The sequence below is a fragment of the Vombatus ursinus genome, unplaced genomic scaffold (assembly GCF_900497805.2).
Source record: "Vombatus ursinus unplaced genomic scaffold, bare-nosed wombat genome assembly UNPS02005236.1, whole genome shotgun sequence".
In the NCBI taxonomy this organism is placed as follows: Eukaryota; Metazoa; Chordata; class Mammalia; order Diprotodontia; family Vombatidae; genus Vombatus; species Vombatus ursinus.
In genome coordinates, this window is record NW_020945014.1 from 1,057,020 (window position 1) to 1,073,119 (window position 16,100).

The 16,100-nt window shown below is 43.2% G+C and overlaps 1 protein-coding gene across 1 annotated transcript in view; it reads right to left on the minus strand.

Annotated features, from left to right (window-relative positions):
- The window catches only part of ADGRB1 (adhesion G protein-coupled receptor B1), a 204,560-nt gene that overhangs the window by 124,057 nt on the left and 64,403 nt on the right, over positions 1-16,100 (minus strand). Inside the window, exons 8-13 of the mRNA XM_027845202.1 lie at positions 15,950-16,051; positions 14,791-14,897; positions 12,466-12,660; positions 10,993-11,061; positions 9,841-9,949; positions 3,568-3,711 (exon numbers count right to left, since the gene is read on the minus strand). Coding sequence (XP_027701003.1) covers positions 3,568-3,711; positions 9,841-9,949; positions 10,993-11,061; positions 12,466-12,660; positions 14,791-14,897; positions 15,950-16,051 — 726 coding nt within the window. The remainder of the gene's footprint in view (positions 1-3,567; positions 3,712-9,840; positions 9,950-10,992; positions 11,062-12,465; positions 12,661-14,790; positions 14,898-15,949; positions 16,052-16,100) is intronic.

Here is a 16,100-nt window from a genome sequence, read left to right on the forward strand (position 1 = left end):
TCTTCAGCTTTGGGCTGGATGCTGAATACAGGGAGAGACAGACTTCTATACATTAAAAACAACTAATCAAAAAGTCCAATTAATTACAAGGAAACAATACAACATTAGGTAATTTGATTTCTAACTGGAGGAAAGAGTAGGAACTTTCCACGTTGGGAAGGGAAGAATAAACAGGTGCAACTCCCTAAATTCAGAAAAAGAAGTGTCCCACTCCCCCAAGTGTCTGTAAACAACCAAAGGAACACGGAAACAGTAACTGATTGGTCAGTATGGGACCAATTTTCAAATAAGACATATAGGTTGTTTAAGATGGACAATTGTAAGAAAACTCCTTGCATCAATATTTGGATATGACTGAGTTTCTGGTCAGCATAACCTAAGTCCTTAGTTAAGGGTCTCTAAGCAGCAGGTGGAGGGGGTCCAGCTTTCCAGCCAAGCAGGGCTAGGTTCAAACAATACAATAAGGTTTTCTCCCAATAACTCCCCATTGTGCTATTTCCTTTCTGAACAGGAAATTTCCCAACCTGGTTATTCCTGAGCCTGCCTTTGACACCCTGTGACTACATGATTGGCTGTCAGATAAGACTCGGACTTGGAATCAAAGTTAAGGGAATATTTCCTCTGTTATGATATGTGTTAGGTCAGTCTGTGCCCCCAAGGGGATGAGTCATGACATTGTTATAATGATTTCCCTCTTCTTCTTTCCATAGCAAATTTCTATAATAAGGCAGGTGAGTAGCAGAAGTTTTCTAAGTGCAATACTAAATCTATGAATTAACAGATTGATATTGGAATATTTCTGAGTTACTATGATAGGATGCAAGTGTGAAAAATCTTATAATTTTAATCTGTGTTTGTGGCCAAATTATAATAGAGGAATGAAATCCTCCAAAAGGAGGAATTAGACAAAGTAATAAGACAAAGATATAATGTAAAAATTTTCCTAATTAAATAGAATAATAAATTTTGAAAAAGCAACAGGATTAGATGTTTTCTTTAAGAACTATTTACATATGTATATAATTGGCTTCCAAATTTATCTAGTGTAGAAATTTAGGCTTTAATTATGTTTCAGTAATAAGTTCTCAAAATTGGAGTAAAGATTTTACATATAAAATTGCCTTGATATTTGTAAAGAAAGTAAAATTATTTTTCCATTTTAAGGCATCTGTCTGATAATTTTAAAAGGCAAAAGAGGTAGACTCATGATTTTTTTTTCATTCATATATCAAGTACAGTATTTAAGTAAAGATAAAAACAGTAAGTGGTATGTAAAAAATAAATTCTCTGAAGTTTCAGGTTTGGGTAACCAAATTTAAGAGATTATACCAAACTGTATTATCTTGATGCTGGCAGATTTTAGGAGAATTACCTAGCACAAGTGATTTGAAACCAGAGAAGCAGAGCCCCCTTCTGTACCACCCTGAGAATGAGGCCTATTCCAGAGTGTCAAAGAGAGGAGATCCAGGGACCAGACAACTGCATGAGACATTGGGACTTGAAAAGCATTGAATAAATAGGTATTGGGAGTGGGTTAATCGAATACAAGGAAACAATGTTAGTTAATGTTGATGATCATTGTTGTATTGCTTTGGTCTTCTATTTCATGGTGTTTGTGTTTCTTGGTTACCTTGGTAACAAGTAAATCTGCCTTCTCAAAATTAGTCCATTGTGAACCCTCTAAGTAGTTTGATCTGTAACCTGACCTGTGTAATTCTGATTATGAGCGTATGAGAAAGCCTTATAGATTTGGCTTATAAAGAAGTGATCCATGTGGGGAGTGGGCTACCCACTCCCCCAAAAATCAAAAGGAGGCATTGAGGAAATGGAGGGAATTGGGATTAGAACAGCAAGAGGTTAATTGTGAGAATTGAGTGAACCACACGGACTCCACCTTGTGACTCCATTCTAGAACTAGCTCCGCTCCCTCTCTGCTGGATCTAGCCCAACTTCTGTCTTGTGAGAAAAGTTTATTCACTTGTGGGAAATGGAAGAAACTGTTGCTGCACTGTTTGAACCTCGCTGTGTCCTGGCTGGGAAGCTGGACCACCTCCACCTGCTGCTTAGAGACCCTTAACTCTAAGGACCCAGGTGATGCTGACCAGAAACTCAGTCATATCCAAAGACTGACACAAGGAGTTTTCTCACAATTGTCCATATCAAGCAACCCATATGTCTTATCTGAAAACTGGCCCCATATTAGCCAATCAGTGATTGTTTCCATGTTCCTTCGATTATTTACAGATACTTGAAGGAGAATGAGACGCCTCTTTTTCTGAAGTTAGGGAGTTGTACCTGTTTGATTTCCCCCTTCCAACTTGGAAAGTTTCTACTCTTTCCTCCAATTAGAAATCAGATTACCTAATGTTGTATTGTTTCTTTGTAATTAATTGGCCTTGTTTGATTAATTGTTTTTAATATATAAACTGTCTCTTCCTGTGTTCAGGATCCAACCCTAAACTGAGGAAGGGGCCTGGTCCTGATTTGCTGGGCAATTGGAATGCATTGCTTAATAAATTGATATGCTCAGAAGATTGAACCTTTGTTTCCTGGGTCATTTCATCTTTCACCCACCATGGTTAGAGTTTCTAGACTGAGGAAGGTAACAGTCTTCCTGCTCAGACCACACCCGAAGAATTGTGTTTAGTTCTGGGAATCACATTTTAGGCAGGACTTGACAAGCTGGAACATATCCAGATGATGAGGGTGACCAGGATGGGGAGAAGACTAAGAGAACATGACACACGGGGACATCAGCTCTTCCCCAGGAGAATGTAAGCTCCCTGAAGACAGGGACTTTTTAATTAATTTTGTATCCCCAGTAGTAACACAATGCCTGACACATAAAAAGGTCAGTGAAATAGTTTGTGCATATCTCCAATGGAAAAATAAGGCAGTGGGATAGTTGGTATGTCTTTCACTTGAAGAAATGAGACTCATGTATGTGTCACTTGGGAATGTGGAATGATTATGTCTCTCTTGGGGAAATGTCACTGGGGTGTTGTTCTGTGCATGACTCATTTGGAGAAATAAGGCAGTGGAATAGGGTGTTCATATGACCATTGGGGAAGGAGTGTAATATTGTGTCTATACATGCTTTCTTTGGGGAGGAAAAGGGTGGGCTGTTTTCTTCCTTGACAAAGGTCACATAAGGACCTGCACAAGGGATTTAGGTGACTTCATACCTTCCCAGAAGAAAGAGGGTGGCATTATATTCCTATCTTTCCCTACTTCAAGCATGAAATTAAACAATAGAAAAGACTTCCTGGGGAAGCTAGGTGGTGCAGTGGATAGAGCACCGGCCTTGGAGTCAGGAGGACCTGAGTTCAAATCTGGCCTCAGACACATAACACTCACTAGCTGTGTGACTCTGGACAAGTCGCCTAACCAACAACAAAAAAAAAAAATAAGGACTTCCTGGCCAGGCCCTCCTTAACTCTGTGGTAGGGTATCTCATTACAATGAGACACAGAGACAGATTCAGTACTCCAACTGTGAAACCTGAGGCTTTCTTAACTTCTACCTCTTACCCATCATCTCTAGTCCAAAGGCCTAGAGCCCTCTCACCTGCAAGACCAGTAGAGAAGACACTCTTGGAGACAGTGACCTTGTCCTCAGATGTCCTTGACCAGTCACCAGGGGTACGCCAGCCTTTCATAGGGAAGCTGATGTCAGTGGCACCACTGGCAGGGAGCTTGTGGATGCTGAGGACTGGAGATTAAGGGAGAAAGAAAAGGAGGCGGGAAGAGATAAAGACAGAGAAAAGATACAGAGACAGATGGAGAGAAGAAAGAATAAGGAGGAGAAAGCCAGAGACATAAACAGGGTGGGGAGGAGAGAAAGAGAGACAGAGAGGGAGAGAGAGAGAGACAGAGAGAGAGAGAGACAAAGACAGAGAGACAGAAAGAGAGAGAAGAAGAAATAGAAGAAGAAAAAGAAGAAGAAGAACAAGAAGAAGAAGAAGAAGAAGAAGAAGAAGAAGAAGAAGAATGAGGAGATAGAGAGGAAAAAGAGAGATATATTGGATGGCAGAATCAGCATTCGGAAAATATATCAATGGGGGCAGCTAGGTGGTGCAGTGGATAGAGCACCGGCCCTGAAGTCAGGAGGATCTGAGTTCAAATTTGGCCTCAGACCAAACACTTGACACTTACTAGCTGTGTGACCCTGGGCAAGTCACTTAACCCTAATTGCCTAAAAATTAAAAAATATATATATATCAGTGGATCAATAGGCCGGTCAGAAGCTAACGAGATAAAGTTAAATTGGAATAAATGTAAAGTCTTGTACTTGGTGCCAAAAAAATCCATTAGAGAAGTAGATGGAGAGGGAGTTGTGCTTAGACAACAGTTCATGTGAGAACACCTGGGGAATCTTAGTGGATGAAAAGCTTAATCTAATTGAAAAGAATACAGCAAGATATGGGGAAGAAGAGGGAAAGAACCAAAGCCACATCTTGATGTCTACTAACTTTAGTGAGAGGGCGGCTAGTGGAGCAGTGGATATAGTGCTGGGCCCCCATGGAGTCAGGAAGACTCATCTTCCTGAGCTCAAATCTGGCCTCAGATACTTATACAGCTGTGTGACCCTGGGCAAGACACTTAACCCTGCTTGCCTCAGTTTCCTTATCTGTAAAATGAGGTGGAGAAGGAAATGGCAAACCACTCCAGTACCTCTGCCAAGAAAACCCCAAACAGAGTTACAAAGAGTTAGACACTACTGAAATGACTGAACAACCACAACCTTAGTGAAAGAGATAGTAGTTCCATTGTCCTCTCCTTTAGTTAGACGCCATCTGAAACACCGTACGCCATTCTGTGCACCACACTGCTATACTAATGTGTGTCCACAGAAGGACAACCAGGGTGGGTAGGAGACTCAAGAATGTGTCACTTAAGGACCAGTGAAAGGAACTAGGGATGTTTAGGCCACAGAGGAGAAGACTTGGAAGTGGGCCAAAGGACTACATAATCCCTGTTCTTAAATATCTAAGGGGCCATCCTAAAAAATAAGGAATAAGTTTATTCTGCTTGGCCCCAGAGAGATGAACTAAGGGAAAGTTTCAGGAAAGTAGATTTTCCATCAACTTAAGGAAGAACTTCCCCAAATCAGAGTCACACCATAATGGAATGGGAAGGAGGGATCTCCCCATTACTCTAAGTGTTCAAGCCTAAGGTTGACGACAGGAGTCAGGGATGCTATGGAGGGATTCCTGCCATAGGGAGGAGTATACCAATATGATGTTTGAGGGTCCAGCAGAAAGAGGACTAGACTTGGAATTTAAAAAAAAACCGTTTGAATCCTGTTGCTGGCACTTACTAGTGGTGTGACTTTGGAAAAGTCACTTCCCCTTCTCTAGCTTTCTATGGTTCATGCTAAAGAAATCCAACCCAAGCGCCTATTGTAGAGTTATTTTCAGTCTCAATACCAGGATCTCAGTGAACCTGGATGGACTCAGTTTCTTCTCCTGTGAAATAAGGTTTGGTACCAAGTTCCTTGACAGCTCTGATATACCATGATTCTACAGTTTGCTGATCACAGATGGGCTTTCCAAATCCACTGTACAGTTGAAAAGATAAACTCTGATCCGGCCTCTTCTCTCCAGAATGAAGAGAGATATGGGACCCATTTAAATAAATAAACAAAAGAAAAGAGATCATAACTTAACCATCTATGTCCTGATATGAGAACATTTCTCAGGCTGGAGTCATGATAACAGAAAATTGACATTGGGTAGTATGCTACTGTAACTCCCCTCCTCAAGTACCATCAGCGGCTACCTCTTTCCTCTGGAATTAAAAACAGCTTCCTCAGTTTGGTATTTAAAGCCTTTCACAAACTATCTCCTGCTTACTAGGTTCAGTTCATATAATTCCCCCTAAAGTACTCTGTGTTCCACCCATGCTAGCCTACTTGCTGCTCCCCATTTCCATCTCTCCCTTCCATTCCTTTGCATACACTGTCCCCAACACCTAGAGTAAGCTTGCTCTTCATGTATGGCTTTTAGAATTCTTAACTTCCTTCAAGGCTCAGGTCAGGTGGCACCTCCTACAGGAAGCCTTTGATGATCTCATTAGTTAATGTCCTCTCCTTCCTCAAAGCATCATGTATATACTTACCTGTTTTACAGGTTGTAACCCTCCAGTAGAAGGTAAGCTCCATGAGGGCAGGAGCAGTTTTTCAATTTGTCTCTGTACCTCCAACATAGCCCAGGACCTTTCACATGCAAGTCACCTAGATTGTTGAATTGAATTGAACTGACCAGAGAATGCCAATTGGAAGAGACCTCAATCAATCAACCAACATGAACTTATTAACCTAGAACATAGGATATAGAGGGTCAGAGCTGAGATGGATAGCACGGAACAGGCATAGAACGTTACTTTGGGCAGGGGTCTTTAAGGTCGTTATCTTTTCCAATGCTTTCATTTTACAGGTGAAAAACTAAAGTCAGAGATAGAAAATGACTTGTCCAAAGCCACAGTGAATTGGTGGCAGGGCTGAAATTTGAATCCATGGCTTTTGACTAAAAGACCCTTTCCACTCTGTCCTCGCACTTCAGTCTCACTCCTCAGTGCATGGTGGCAATTGGAAAGCAATGGTAAAAAGAAGTCACTGAACAGCTGTAAGAACCATTAAAGACTGGATTTGAGATAGAACTGGGCTAGGCCTCAGGTGTTTGGAAAGCCCCAACCGGAGCAAGAGTTCTCTTTACAATCTCCTCACCAAGTCACTATTCAATATCTCCTTGAAGGATTCCAATGAGGGGGGATCTACTCCCTCCCCAAGCAGCCCATTCTGCTTGGGCATGGCTATTAGGACGTCCTTCCTAGTCTAGAAACTGACTAGACTGTTCTTATGTTAAGAGAAGACCAAACATTTCATGCTATTTCCTGTCAGGTATCTGTTTCTTTGCCAACTGGTCTTTCCTATCCCCTGTTCTCCTCTCGCCTGTACTACCATTTCTCTGCCTTTGCTCATCTTGAATGGAACTCCCAAAACCTTAGAGTCTGTCCCTTCTTTCACTGCTAAAGTAAGGTGCCACTGCCTCCAAGAAGGCCTCCCTGCCAACTTCACCATCACCACTCAAGATGAAACTAATCTCGCCTCCTCCAAACACCTCACAGGACTTTGACAGGACCCTTCTTGCCCTTACATCGGTTTCCCTCTATTAGACTCTAAACTCAAGAGCATCACTTAGAATAACAATAGTAATAATACCAATAATGATAGTAACAATAATAATAATAATGATAGCTAACATTTAGGAAGCACTTTAAGGTCTTTTTTTAAAAAGCACTTAACATATTATCTCATTTGATCCATGGTGTCTGTGTTTAATCCAATTCAATTCAATTATGATTTATTAAGCAACTACTACATGAAAAACACTGGGAACACAAGAACAAAATGAAAAACAGAAAGAGCTCCTGTCTTCAGGGAGCTTACATTTGACTGGGAGGATACAACATGTAAACATATAAATATACATATATGTGTATATATACACACATATACACATATACATATACACACATATGTATATATACATATACATACTCACATGTGTGTATATATATACACATACATATATATATATATATACACACATATATACATATATACACAAACACACACACACCAGTAGCAGGGGGTGAGCAGAAATGGCTCCCTGTAAGAGGTAACACTTGAGTTGAACCATTAGAGAAAGTAAGAATTTGAAGATAGGGAGATGAAGAAAGAGTATATTTCAGGTATAGGGAATAGCCTATCATGCAAAGTCAAGAAGGTTAGAGATAGAAAGTGGAGTCTGAGAAAGAGCAAGTCAACTATTGGGAATAGAATGTCGAGTACCTAAAGAGTAACCTGAAATGAGACGGAAAGGTAGGTCAGAGCCAGACTATGGAGGGATTTACAAGTCAAACAGAGGAGTTTTTATTTTATCCTAGAGGAAACAAGTGGCCAGTTAAGATGCCTGTGTAGGGGAGACTGACATGGTCAGTCCTGAATTTTAGGAATATTCGTGGAAGATGGATTAGAAAGGGGAAAGGCTGGTGGCAGAGAGATCAATTAAGAGGCTATTGAAATAGTGCATGGAAGAGAAGATAAGGGTCACGGTTAGGGTGACTATGTGGGTGGAGAGGAAATGGTAAATGTGAGGGAAGAAATGACAAAATTTGGTAACTGATTGGACATGTGGAGTCAAAAGGAGTCAAAGATGACATTGAGAATAACCATCAGAGTAAATAAAAGAATGGCTGTATATAACTTTGCATATACCAAACACAGTGCCCTGTACATAGTATGTACTTAGTAAATGTTTTTAAATTGTTATTTAATTGAATTAAATAACAGTATCTGAGTCTTCTGTAAAGGGCTTTGGAAAGTATTTAGTCCAAGATAGAAGTTGTCCCATCCCTGAACAGAAATCCTCTTACAAGATCTCTGACAAATGGTCATCCAGACTGTTTGAAGACAGCTAGTGATGGGGAGTGCATAATTCCCTCAGATAGCAGAAGTAGTAGGAGAAGAAGTAATAGCCTCTACCAGGCTCAGTGGAGATCAGCCGTCCAGGAAGGAGATAGGGGCTGTCTCAAAGAGTTACCAATTATCCCAGTGAGTGAAGAGAAACCCATGCAAAGTGGTAGGGGATTGGGAGTCCACTGGGCATCACTGAGGAAGCAAAGGAAGGGGGAGACCCTGGCAGAGACCTTCTTGGCTCCCTCCGCCTAAGGCCACTTGCAGCTTGGCCAAAATATGAGGTGGATGCAAAGGGGGCCAGCTAATCCCTGAAAGCAGCAATGGCTTAGGCGGGCAAACAAGGAGCATCTTAGGAAAACATGCCCATGCCCCATCATGAAAAGATTCTGTTTTCTATAAGTGTGACTTAGGCAGTACAATTTTTTTTTTAGAAAGAAAAATGGTCTGTGTCAAGGGACCTGGATTTGAGTACTATTTCTTTCTAAGTAACACAAAGCAAATGATTTGACCTCTCTGCGACTCAGTTTCCACTTTTGTAAAATAAAGATGATCAACGAATATTTATTAAAATATTAAAAAATTAAAATGGGCCAAAAAATGCTTTCTTTCTTCACCACACAGGGTTGCTATAAGGACAAGTGCATTTTAAACATTAAAGTACTGTAGATAAATATCTTATAAATATTATTGTAATTTTTTTTCTTTAGATTCTGGTAAAGCCCTCTTATAATAATAATTTCATGGTCCTAGAGTACTTTAAGGTTTACAAAATATTTTGTTCCCAAAATTCCATAAAGATGGGATGTGTTAGCCCAATTTTTTAGAAAGGGAAACTGAGGGTAAGAGATGTGAAGTGACCTGCCCATGGCCACGCAAGTAGTTAGTGATGGAGCCATTACTCAAACCCAGGTCTTCTGATTTCAGATTCTATGCTACTGAGAAACTGAGAGGAAAAAGGGAGATTTCAAGCTGGTGGCAGGAATAAGTGTTCAGGAGAGAATCAGGAATCACCAGAGGCTCTAGACATGGGCTGGTGTCAGTAGAAAAAAGGAGGAAGGAATCACTGTGCTCTTTGAAGACCCTTCACAAGAAGCAAGTGGAAGCTGGATGACTGCTCACGCCACGATGTTATGGGGGAGATTCGTTACTCATATACAGGTTGGACAGCTCCTATGATCCAGCTCTGGGTTTGTGCTGGCGCACTGGGGACGGATGAAGGGGCTGGATCTGAAGGGTGGGAGTGTTTCAGGAACAGGTATAGCCTGCCTGGGCTAATTTATTTATACACTACCAAGACTAGAGATGAAACCACATAGGAAAGAAGGAAGGAGGCCGGGGCAAAGGAAAAGGGAAGCTCACCCAGGTTGTCCGTCACTTGGTAGGAATCTCGGAAATCCTTCATGCGAAAGCCAATGACGTCGACAAAGTCCTCTACCAGGCGAAAGAGCTCCTTAGCGTTGGGGCCCATCTGATGAGGTGGAGACGGGACGCAAGCATAGAAGAATGGTTTTTCAGAGCTAGAAGGGGCTTCAGAGGTCATCTGGTCTAATTCCCATCCAAAGAATGTATCCCCTCCAAACCCCTCTAAGATTTCACTGACAAATGGTCATCGAGCCTGCATTCCAAAACCAGTGAAGGGGAACTCACTGTCTCTAGAGGCAGCCCATTTTACATTGGGACACAGTGAATTATTAGGAAGTGTTTCCTTATGATGAGGCAAAATCTGTCTCCTTGTGATACTCCACCCCCAACCAGCATGGTCTCAATTCTGTCCCTCTTGGAATAAGCAAAAAAATATGATCCCTGTGCCCCATGAAAATCAGTCAGATATCTGCAGGTAGCATGTCTCCCCACTAAGCTCCCTTGACTCTCACTCATTTCTGACTTTAACAGTCAAGAAATGAGGTATGCCAACCCCCAAATACATTCTACATATGTGTTTAGACACATGAATTCATGCAGTTGAAGTCACCTTTCAGTGTGTTAAGGAAATCTAGTCCCCTTGATAATCTAAAGCCAAAAAATAATTTCCCTTAACCCCGACCAAATAAAAGGGGAACAACAGGGATAAACAAAATAAAAATAAATCTAGATAATTTAAGAGCCCTATCTTTTTAGCTGTTTAATTACATTCTATAATTCATTACTTTGCCCACCAAGTCTAATAATCTTTCCTGTTTGATTAGATCCCAACTTATATTTTAATGAACTAGCAATCCCTGAGTTTACAGTGTCCAGGATCAAGCTGGCAGAAGACATAGAAAGGCTCATTCTGGGTAAGAAATTTGCGAAGGGTTATCTCTAAATGTGGATGATTGAGAGTTGGTACTACACATGGCCACTTGGATAGAGGAATGAACTTGGGTAGAGAGTGGGGATTATTTCTGGTGATGCATGCGTCTAAAGAAGGATAATGGAAGTTATGCCCTCTGGAAGAGTTTTAGGCTCCTTCTCCAGTTTGTTAAGGGATTTGGGGAAAAGGAAGAGGACTTGTTTGTCTCCAGTCCATACCAGCTGGGCCTCCTCCCACTTGTCCCGGTTCTCTTCGGTCAGCAGGTTGCTTATAATCTGGACAAAATTCTGGAAGAGAAAGGGAAAAAGGGCAACATGCTGGGCAGTCTGGCATCCAGACCTGACTCTGTCACCACTGGGGCATTCCACTGTAAGCACAAACTAGTGTTTCTGTTTCTCCCGCTTCATTACCTCTGCCAAGTAATTTCCTCATGCAAAGAGAGTTATAGAGGAGGCTGTGGGAGACACAGAGCAGCAAACATATAGCCCCAAGTCCTCAGGAGATCACAGGAAGATGGGGAAAGACAAGGTGATGATGATGGTGATGGAAATGGTGCTAGTTGTGATAGTGGTAGGGATAGTACTGGTGATAGTTCTGGTGTTGGTGTTACCGATGAGGTCAGTGGTGGCAACTGTATGATAAGAGTTACGGTGATTGTGGTCTCGGTAATATGCCGGTCATAGTGAGAGCAAAGAAAGTGTTGGTGACGATGATAACAATGCTCATGGCTGTGACTTTGCATTGATGGTGACAGCAACTGTAATATTGATAGTGGTGGTGATACCACTGCTTAACAGTGAGGTTAACAGTGAGGACAATCGAGGTGTTGGTGAGGACAATCTTCAGTTCCCACCCTTTACACCTCTCCCTCATGCCTCCCACCAAGTACCAGCCCACTTGCTTTCCAGTTTCCTTTTGTATGCTGTCTTCCTCCATTAGAATGCAAGCTCCTTGAAGGCAGGTACTGCTTTTTGTTTTGTTTTATTTTGCATTTTTAGCATTTAGCAGAGTGCCTGGCACATATGACTGACTATGATAGTGTTGGTAAAAGTACTAGTGATGGGCAAGTTGGTGTCTTTTAAGTGGAAGTGATGACTTAAGTGCTAGTTATGATATTTTTCTCATTTAATCAAATTATATACACACACATATATACACACATGCATGCGCGTATACACACACACACACATACACACACACATATATACAGGGCTCTGCAAACCTCAAAGCACTATAGAAATGTCTGGTATATAAGAGGCACTTAATAAGTATGTATTGATTGATTGATTGACTGATTGAAACGCAAGATGTTGTTTTTGTTGTTGTTATGGCAGTAATAAATTGTGATATTCAACAAGTCAACAAGCATTTAGTAACCTCCTAAAATGTGCCAAACATTGTGCTTATTTACACTTATGATGACGAAACAATCCTTCAAGAAACTTACATTTCATAGTGAGGGTAATTATTGAGTTAGTGTTTTAATTGTGCTGGTGACTGTGGTGATGATGACGGTACCATAGTGCTGGCAGTGATGTGATGATGTTGGTGATAATGACTGGTACTCTCATGGGAATGGCAGAGATGCTAAGCCTTTACAGTGGTCTGCCCTGCTCACCGGTGGGGTACATTTCAGGCCCCCACTCCTTGACCCCCAAAGGCCCAAGCAGACTTTTCTTCCAGCCCCTTACCTGTACATCACCCGGCGTAGGGCTGTAGTAGGCCCTCCGGAAGATCTCAGTCATGTTCCTCAGCACATCAATGGTGGAGAGGAGGTCCCCACTGTAGCTGGTCCCATCCTGAGAGATCTCCACCAGTGTCTGGATTACCTCTGATACGCCCTCACCTGGAATCCCCCTCTGAGCCTTTGCCAGGTGCTCCCGGGTCTGTGGAGAAGGTCGGAGGCAGGGGCTGGATGTGATGACTTCAGCACAGCAAACCAATTCTCAGCATCATAGTCTCAGGGCTACATCATACAGACCTGAGATGTTCCTAGCCCCATCTCCCATCCAGTGCAATAATTAAGACAGTTTTTCTGACAGGTTATTCAGACTCTCCACGAACACTCCGCAGGGACTGGGAGGTCCCTTTTTCCTAGGAGGCCCACTATGGCCTGACAGTCAGGCAAATCAGATGGAATTTTTAAGGGCCTAAAGTTCCTATGCTTTGGGACCTTGAGGAAAGGAGCTTCTGGGAAATGGCACAAGTCCCCAAATGACCACACTAAGGCATGCCCTTTGATTTTCTCAGCAAAGGGGCAGAAGAAATCTGATGGGGACCAACACTCCAGTCACAGCCTCATGAGGGGAAGTCAGGAACAGGACTGCTCCCCCTTCCACAAAGGTGAACTTACTACCAGTTCCTGCCTATGCCCTAGAGAAATGGGATAGAGAACAGTGATGGAGAAACAGGGATAGGGGTCTAGAGGAGTTAAGGAGATGTAGGATTTTAAAGCTGAAAGTGACCTTGCATGGGTCCCCAGGGATAAAAGGATGGAGAGATTTTGAGGGAAGAGCAGGGAGGGAGAGGGAAGAGGGATGGGGATGAGGAGGGCACAAAGGTTAGAAGACAGAGGGAAAGAGGGACACAAGGAAAGAAAGGGAGAGAATCATGGAATCACAGAGTTTTAGAGCTGGAAACTACCCTAAAGATCATTGTGCCCACCTCCTTCAATTTACAGATGAGGAAACTGAGGCCCCACCAAATTAACTGACTTGACTGAGGTCGCGAAGCAGGGGTATGACTAGAATGTAGGTCTCAGAATTTGCATTTCACCGATTTTTTTTTGGAGGCAATCAGGGTTAAGTGAGTTGCTTAGGGTCATACAGCTAGTAAGTGTCTGAGGCCAGATTTGAACTCTGGTCTTCCTGACTCCAGGGCTAGTGCTCTGTCTACTCCACTTCCCTTTCCACCATAGCAAGCTCATAGAATGCCAGAGCTGGAAAGATCCTCAGAGGGTTATCTCATTCAACCCCCAATCCAAAGCAGGGATCCACTTTACAAAGGGCCAAAGACTGGATGCCAGAAGGGAAGGGAAGAGGTAAGGGGAGGATCTGGGGAATGAGAGAGGATAGAAGGAGAGAGGGAAACTGAAGGAAAAAGGGTAATGGGAGCTGAGAAGGCAACAGGAAGCAGAGGCGGAGGTGAAGGGAACCAACAGGCATAAAAGATGGGGATGGTCGGAGTGGGCTAAAGCAGTGAGGGAAGGCTTCCTAGAGCAAACGGGGCTGAATCCAGCTCCTTAAGAAGAGGGAGGATTTAGAGAGGCACACCAGACAGGAAAGGGCATTGCTGGTGTGAGGACTAGGGTGAGCAAAGTCCAAGCACTGAGTTACAAAACCAAAGGCTATCAGAGCCGGAAACTACCGCAGAGACTATGTAGTCAAACCTCTTCATGTTACAGAGGAAGAAAAATTGAGTCCTAGCGAGGGGGAGTGACTGGCCCAAGATCACAGCTTATTAGGGTCACGGCCCTAACTTAGAGCGCCAGAACTGCAAGATCCTTTGGAAACTGTCTGCCCCAAATGCTTGGAAGCAGGCAATGAGACAGGTTTGCCCAAGGGTACACAGTGAGGTAGTGGCAGACAATGTAACACCCAGAACGCCGAAGCTAGAAGGGACTTTAGCTCCTAGAACGTAGAATGCCAAAGCTAGAAAGGAATCCTGAAACACAGAATGTTATAGCTGGAAGGCACCTTACAGACCATTCTAGCCCAACATCCTCATTTACAGAAGAGGAAACTCAGGCCCACAGAGGTCAAGTGACTTGTCTAAGGGCACATAACTGGGGAGAAATAAGGCAGGGACTAATACCCAGGTCTACTGGTTCTAAGCCTAGGATTCTTTCCCCTACATTACAGCTTCAGGAAGCTTCAGGATTTGTCCTTGAACCCAGTGTCCTGATTGCCACAGAGGAAGGGACCACATCTGTCTTGGGAGTGGTTGAGGGCTGGGGAGACCCTGAGTCAGGACAGAGGGGGATGGAAGTCCCTACCAAGGGGCTGCTGGTCCCTCACCATCATCTGGATGTTCCGGTAGTCGATGGAGATGCACTTGATGTAAGTGGGGGACTCCCAGTAGGCGATGCCTTCCTCGTCCAACATACACTTCCTGAGGATAAGGCCTAGGGTGGGGTTAGGGGAAGGGGAGGTGCAGGTTATGTCTCAGAGAGCTCCCCAGAGGTCATCTCATTCATTACCCTTCTCCAGTAATGGAGAATCATAGAACCATAGACTCCTCCATCCCTTGTTAGAGATTTCAAGAGCTAGCCAAGCCCCACCATCCCTGTATGTTATCCCCTTGCTGCCTGGAACCTGGCACAGCCGTGTCTCAGGGGTCCCTAAACAGTCACTGGGCTGTCCTGGTCACCCTTCTGTCTCTGGTTAAGACCAAAGTAGAGCCAGAGTAAGGAGGGACCTTAAAGATTTTGAGGTCCAACCCCTTCAATCTACAGAGGAAAAAAAACTGAGAGGCAATGAAAGAAAGGGATTTGCCTAAGATCAAACAACAAGGGGAGAATATACCCAGGACCCAGGTATCCTAGCTCTCAGCCAAGGGCTGTCTGCCCTTCCCTTTGGACCCTATTTCTTTAAAAAAAAAAAGAAAAGAAAACTCTGAAAAGCACAGAATATTAAATGAATGCTATTGTTATATGATTATTGTTAACAGGGGTAGTTCTCAGGGTCTCTTAGACTGTGTACTCTCTGAGGGAAGGGCTTCTATCTCCTTCCTCTTCCTTGTCTCCCCTCCCCCCACTACTTCCCAGGTAAAGCAGAGCACAGGAATCAGTACAGCTTTCTGGAAGAAAACAAAAAGTATTCTCTATGGCTCCCAAGAGCAGACCTGGGACCAGTGGAGGGAGGTTGCAGAATGGCCAATTCCAGCACAGCTTAAGAGAGAATTCTCTAATAACTGGAGCTATCTATGAGTGGAAAAAACATATGTACTGGGAGTAATAAGCTCCCCATCAATGATGATATTCAAGAGAAAACTGAATGATCATTGCTCAGGAATGTTGGAGAAGGAATTCCTGAACCTGCAAGGAGGTTGGACTGGATGCCCTCTGAAGTCTCTTCTAAATTTGAGTCTATGATTCTATGACTGACTGAATAAGAAGCCTGAGAGGAAGTCCCAGAGCCCACCCCTCAGTGCCTGGCCCTGCCTAGGGACTCATACCTGTGGCATTTCGGGGGCACCGTATGGCAGCCACATCCCCAGCTGGCGTCTCCTTCCAGACCATGGAACCAGCGTTATCTTCGTAGCAGATCTCATGGGGCTCTAGCAAAAGGCAAAAGATAGTCAGGTAAGAAGTGGGTAGAGGGTACAT